A 6,885-nucleotide genomic window follows, 5' to 3' on the forward strand; every position below is an offset into this window, starting at 1 on the left:
AGGTGGGAGGAGAAGACCCAAGAGGTTGGCCTCTGACCACATAGGAGCTATGACAGGCACTCCTCCCACACACAGACATTCATAATAGTAAACAATAATAAATCTCAAAATAGTTAGGAACTAGTTCTTTATATTCCTTGTTTTATTTGTATGTGTATATATAGGTGTTTTGCCTGCATGTATGTCTGCATTTCATGCGTGCCTGGTGGAGGCCAGAAGCATGTGCTAGATCACCTGGAACTGGAGTTACAGATGCTTGTGAGCCCCATGAGAGCTGGGCTACCACAAGTGCTCTTAGCCGCTGAACCACCACTCCAGCCCTATGACGAGCCTCACTGATGTCAGTACTTAAGGTGCAGCTCAGGAAGTGCTTGCCTAGATGAGTGAACCTGAGTCTGACAGCCCAGTAGTAAGGGAAGGGTAATTAGGGCCAACTCCAGCCACCTAAGTTTGATCCCCCAAACATACATAGTGGAAGGAGAGAATCAACTGGTAAAAATTGACCTCTGACCTTCCGTACATGCTGCCTCCCCACCCAACACACACAAACACATAAATAAATGTAATTTTTATTTTGAAATGAGTAACAGAGCCAGGCAGTGGTGGTGCACAGCTTTAATCCCAGCACTCAGGAGCCAAAGGCAGGCGAATCTCTGAGTTTGAAGGACATCCTTGTCTATAGAATGAGTTCCAGGACAGCTAGGGCTGCATAGAAAAACCAATCCCATCCCACCCCAACCCACCCCACCCCCAAAAAGGTAACCAGGCTGGAGAAATGGCTCAGAAGTTAAGATACACATACTGTTCTTCCAGAGGATCTGAGTTCAGTTCCCAGCACCCACATCAGGTAGATCAGCACTGTCTGTAACTCTCACTCTAGGAAGTTTCTACTGCTTTGGTCTCAGGCACCCAACACCTTACACGGTTATGCCCACATACAAACACACATACATACAATTTAAAATGGAAATAAATTTAAAAAATAGAGTGACAGTCAGCTGTAAACCCAGCACTTGGAGGTAGAGACATAAGGACCAATAGTAAGTTCATCTTTACATTTCTGGGGAGTTCAAGGGCAGCCTCACATACATGAAACCTCTCCCAAAAAAGTATGAGAAACTATTGGTTCCTTACTATTCGAATCATCTGCTAATTGAGGGGTTTGTTGTTTGTTTGTTTCCTCTAGAAATTTTGGACGGTGTAGAACTTGGAGAACCAGCCCATAAGAAAACAGGGACCACTGTGCCAGAATCCATCCATTCTTTCAGTAAGTCCACACTCTGAGGAACTCACTCATGCACAGATGGCTACGGTGAAAAATGAGCCCGAAGGGAACCAACAAAGCTGCCTTTGAGAGGGGAGGGCCCATGACTTTTGCATTGTGTGCTGAGGGCAGAGACAGGTGCACAGGACTGTTAGCACTTAAGGTAAGTTTCATAAGAGCGGGGCAGCCTTGGACATACTGTTCTGCTCTTGTGTCTTTCAGTTGGAGATGGTTTGGTGAAACCAGAAGCCTTAAACAAGAAAGCTATTCAGATTATTAACAGGGTTCGAGATAAGCTCACTGGTGAGTGTTTGGTGGTTAAAGGGACATGAAGCCTGATGAGGAGAGTGTTCTCTCCGCGGATGGCCAGCCCGCTGTCCTGGGATTTATTTCTACATGGGTCACGAGTAGCTTTAAGGCAACAGTGGAGCTCCCCTCTGGCTCCTGTTGCTAAAGACCCTTAATATCACTTGACATCCTTTAACCTCATTAGCTCTGGGGATAAGGGGGCTCTGGTGGAATCTGGATGGATTCCAGAACCAGGCCTTGTTACTGGCCTCGTGGTGAGATACTGGAGAATGCCTGACCAGTTGGGTTGACTATGGCTACTAGCATGCTGTGGAAGGACGGAAGGGGAGCCCTGTCTGACTTTAGAAAGAAGCAACCAATCCAACTGATTGTCTTTCTCCTGTGAAGTGGGTCAGTTCATGGAGAGTGGGAGCCAAGTAGCCAGAGACCCCATTCCACATTCACTTCCTACGTAACCTCTGAACTCCTCCATTTGAATGATAATAAGAACATAACAGAGGAGATGAACGTCACAGAAAACATGGGATTGCAGGCACTGGGCATCAGCCAGTTCTGTAGTCAGGGTGCTTTATCAAGTCAGTCAATAAAGGACCACACAAGAAGACAGCCAGCTTCCCTGGCTTTTCAGGACTCAGAATCTATGGGAAAACATTATCACTACGTGGAGAACAGGCTGTGATACCTTGTGATGGCAGGGTTTGATTTAATGTGGAAGTCCCAGGAAAGTCTCCCTAAGGAAGCTACAGCTCAAGCTTATGTGCAGGAGTCTATCAGTTACATCTCTCCTGCTGCTGCTGAGACGCTGTGAGGGAGCGTCTGTTAGGCTGACAGCTTTCATGGTTAGTAACCATAAGCATCATGGCCATAAGCTGTCAGCAAGCGGCACGCTTGGTGTCTGAGCAGTAGCTGAGAGCTTACATCTTGATCTACAACTCTGAGGCAGAGAAAACTAGCTGGAAATGACATGGGCTTTTGAAACCTCAAAGCCCACCTCCAGCTACACAAGTCTTCCAGTAACACTACACCTTATAATCCTTCCCAAATAGTTTCATCAACTAGGACCAAGTATTCAGATGTATACGGGGACCATTCTCACTCAGACTTCCACAAGGAATTAACTAGAGGACACTAACATTATGTCAGGCAGAGGGACAAAGGGTGTATCTAGAACCCTTTGATGAGAGTGATGGTAAAAGGAAGGTCCCAGGCTGCCATTCAACCCAGGGAAAACACCAAGGCAGGTAGGTGCAATGGGAAGGGAACCAGGCCTGTTTTTTTTGTGTGTGTGTCGTGACACCACCTGCACTGGCTGAGTGGCCTTGCATCAGAAGGAGGGCATGTAAATGCTCTAATATGCACATAAGACAATGCAAGAGATCTTGAGGAAGGCAGGTCAAAGGCTGGGTTAGGGCTGTGGCTCAGTGGTAAAGTTACTGCCTGCCACTCACAGAACCTAGGTAAGAGCCCCAGTACAACGTAAAAAATAAAACCCACAAAGATGGCTGTTGATACATGAGAAATGAGAAGGTCAAAGATGACATCGGTGGTGACCATCTGAGAGCTGAGAGACCCGATAACCAGACTGAAGTTGTTGAAGAGAAGGGGATGGAGACAGAGACGGCTGAGATGTAGCAGAGCTCTTGAGCAGCTTCTGCAGGGAGGAGAGGACTAAGTGAGCAAACTAGAGGTCGTGGTGGGCAAGTCCTGGGGCTGTAACCATGGTACAAAAGGACCCTTCATCGAACCACACTCTGTGTCTCTAAGAAAGAGTGTGTTCACAAAACTGAAAAACCATGACGTAGCATAGCTTTAATGTCAGTGTTCAGAAGAGAGAGGCAAGCTCCACCTAGGGCTATGGGGACAGAGGAAGAGAGAGACCCTGTCTCAAATACACACAAACCAACAAACAAACACCTATAGGAAGGATGTCCTCACCCAACATAGCCCCAGGGCCTAGAACTGAACAGTGACAAGTGGAGAAACCCTATTTATGGAGATCTGGAAGACTTAAACAGTGCTCGTGGTACTAGAAAGGTGCTTTGCCAGATAGCTGTGGTGGCTCACGCCTGCAATCCCTGTAGAACAAGGCAGGAGAATCGCAGCTGGCTGAGTCCTAACCGTCAGTTCTAGGACTACTCAAATAAATAAAAATGTTACCGAGGGCTCTAATCGCCTGTCATCAGATCAGGCAGGTACAGCTACAAACTTCAGGCCAGCTGACACTACATGAAATCTCTCGCAAAACACTTCCCCATCTCAAAGAAAAGCTAAAGAGGCAGGATGGGCCTGGGGAGGTGGCTCTGTGGTGAAAAGCAGGTGTTTTCCTTGTGGGCCAGGTTTGATTCCCGCATCCATGTAGTGGTTCCTGACCATCAGTTACTCCAATTCTAGGACATCTGACTCCAGGTTCTGACCTCCCAGGGCACATGCATGGAGCACATACAGACATACGGGCAACACGGAGGCACATAAAGTTTAATCTCTAAAACAAAAACAGCCATGCTTGCTTCGGCAGCACGTAGACTAAAAGTGGGATGATACAGAGAGGATTAGCATGGCCCTGAGCAAGGAGGACACACAACGAACTCTGGGGGTGGGGGTGGGGGACCAAATAAATAAAATAATTAAAAGAATAAATAGAAATTTGTAGTCATGCTTGTGCATTATCTCTAGTAGACGTTTAGATATTTAGGAGTCTAGGCTATCGGTTACCATAGCAAAATGAATTTGGCTTAAAACAGAAGCACACATATTATCAAAGAAGCCCTACTAGCTGGTTAGGCTGCTGACTCTGTGTGAGGGCAAGATCTTAACTCCAGTGGAAACACTGATGAACGTGTGCAGTTCAAGCTAAATGCCCTTGGCCACTTCTCAAGTCTGGTTTTGGAGCAGCCCCATTAGCCACATCTTTGAACTGGGTCTATATTAAGGGACCAGTGTGCCTGCAGAGGACACGGAGGTGAATTTCTCAGTGCAGATGTGGTCTATCCTTCCTGCTCTAGTGATTCTGGCTACATAGACAGCTGAGCCAAGCCAAGCCAAACAAGAACATGGGCTGTGTTGTTGCCAAATGCAGATGACAGTATTTCTACTTTCTAGGTCGGGATTTCTCTCATGATGACACTTTGGATGTTCCAACCCAAGTGGAACTGCTTATCAAGCAAGCGACATCTCATGAGAACCTCTGCCAGTGCTACATTGGCTGGTGAGTGAGCCTTGCAAAGAAGCCTCATTGGCCAAGTGTGGTGGCACATGCCCTTACTCCCCAGCACTGGGGATGCAGAGGCAGGCAAGTCTCTAGTAAGTTTCAGGACAGCCAAGTTATAGTAGTGAAACCATGTCTCTAAATAAGCCTGCAGTAAGGACACACTTTAAGCCTCAAACCCACATATGAGAAGATGATTTGGTGGAGTGATCATAGAGAACATTCTTTATGGGCTCCATGCCTCTTAAGTTCACAGGTTCTGAGAATGCTCCTTGCTTGCGGGAAACAGAGATGTAATCTCATTTGGAAGTTACAGCTGCTTTGAGAGCTTTGGTTTAGAATGGGCAGAGTGCATTACTTGTCTGGTGCTTTTGGAATTTTGTTGTCGCTCCAGAGATCTGAAGGGCACAGGAAAAGTCAAAGAAATGCTAGAGAGAAAAAGTGAAGAAAAAGATTGATAATCCTGGAGACTCTAGGCAGGCATTTGAGAGGGGCAGAGGAATCTCTGGGACCTCAGGGCCATTAGCCCTCTACTAGAGGTGTTGACTGAGTCCCATAGGGCTCAAACCTGCTCTCTGTGCTTGGGTAAAGCTTGGAAGAGCTCTGACTGACCATGCCTTTTTCTGCCCACCTTCCTAGGTGTCCTTTCTGGTAACCAAGGCCTGGCAAAGAAAATCATCTCCTCCGATGCTTTTGTACCTTGGTCTGTGCTTCCAGTGGACTGAAACCATGGTCATAAAGTTGGACTTTGTTAATATTTTGAAATGTATATGAAAAGAACTACTGTATATTCAAAGTTGGCTTATGCCAACCTCCTAGCTGCTGTTGAAAAGACACTGTCAGAAACACAAGGCTTGATTCAGTTCCCAGGACAGTGAAACACAGTAATCCTACAGAAACCAAGCCTTTGATTTTGGGAGAACAGAAGATGAGTAACTGACTAAGAAATACGGGTTTTGACTTAACTTACAGAAGAACTCATCATACGCATTTGCTGACCGAATAATCTAGTTGATCCTCTCAACCAGGGGCTTCAACAGCAAGGACACAGATGTCAGCACTCCACCATCCTGTTACCTCACCCGTCCCTGGATGCAGTGGCAACATCTGCAGGATGGGCCACCGTGTGTGTAAGAAGATCTGTCTTCCACCTGATCCCATGATGCTGAACCTCACAGAGCCGGCCTTCCAGGAAGGACGTTTGCTCAGACGCCTGGCCACCGAGGATGAGCAGGTGTGCCAGGATCTCAGTGCAGGGTCCACGCTGGCCCTGCTGCTGTGTTCAGTGAGGGATGGATATGTTGTGTTTGCAGCAGGGACTCAGAACACAAATGCTTTTGTGGAAGTGCTGATCTCAGAGGGACACTAGCGCAGGTTGTGAATTAAGAGCAAAGTAAATATCCAACTAAACACAAAGTATAAGTGAAGCCACATCTAGACACCATTGTATCTGAGTAATTTTTGTGCCAATAAATGACATCAGAATTTTAAAAGTATTTATGTGTATGGCTTTCTGTTCATTATTTTGCAAATTCTCTTATTGGGCTTTGGCTTAAACTCAGTGGTAAGCCACTGACTAATGGGGACAGGAACCTACACCATTACATTCCATCACTAGACAGGCCAAGACAGAAACAGGCAAACAAGGATCTCTTGAGATTCTGGACTACACAGAAAAACCCTGTCCTTTTTGTTGTTGTTGGTGGTGGTGGTGGGTTTTTTTTACACTCCAGATTTTATTTCCCTCCCAGTCCACCCTCCGACTGTTCCATATCCCAAACCTACTTCCACCCAATCCCCCGACCACGAGGCTGTCCCCACCCCACCCAACCTCTAAACTCCCTGGGGCCTCCAGTCTCTTGAAGGTTAGCTGTATCTTCTTTTGAACCCAGACCCAGCAGGTCTCTGCTGTATATGTGCTGGGATCCTCAAAAAACAGCAAGTGTTCTTTTTTTTTTTTTTTTATTCATTTATTATATATAAGTATACTGTAGCTGTCTTCAGATACACCAGAAGAGAGCATCGGATCTCTTTACAGATGGTTGTGAGCCACCATGTGGTTGCTAGGAATTGAACTCAGGACCTCTGGAAGAGTAGTCGGGTGCTC

General features: G+C 46.5%; 1 protein-coding gene and 1 pseudogene across 1 annotated transcript in view; both read left to right on the forward strand.

Annotated features, from left to right (window-relative positions):
- Mtor (mechanistic target of rapamycin kinase) overlaps positions 1–6,274 on the forward strand; it is a 109,454-nt gene extending 103,180 nt beyond the window's left edge. The window contains exons 55-58 of the mRNA NM_019906.2: positions 1,187–1,267; positions 1,487–1,567; positions 4,673–4,778; positions 5,418–6,274. Of these exons, the coding sequence (NP_063971.1) occupies positions 1,187–1,267; positions 1,487–1,567; positions 4,673–4,778; positions 5,418–5,433 (284 nt within the window). The 3' untranslated portion in view covers positions 5,434–6,274. The remainder of the gene's footprint in view (positions 1–1,186; positions 1,268–1,486; positions 1,568–4,672; positions 4,779–5,417) is intronic.
- LOC120103237 (U6 spliceosomal RNA) lies at positions 4,073–4,154 on the forward strand (annotated as a pseudogene).
- Positions 6,275–6,885: the final 611 nt, after the last annotated feature.

This window comes from Rattus norvegicus, chromosome 5, assembly GCF_036323735.1.
Source record: "Rattus norvegicus strain BN/NHsdMcwi chromosome 5, GRCr8, whole genome shotgun sequence".
Lineage (NCBI taxonomy): Eukaryota > Metazoa > Chordata > Mammalia > Rodentia > Muridae > Rattus > Rattus norvegicus.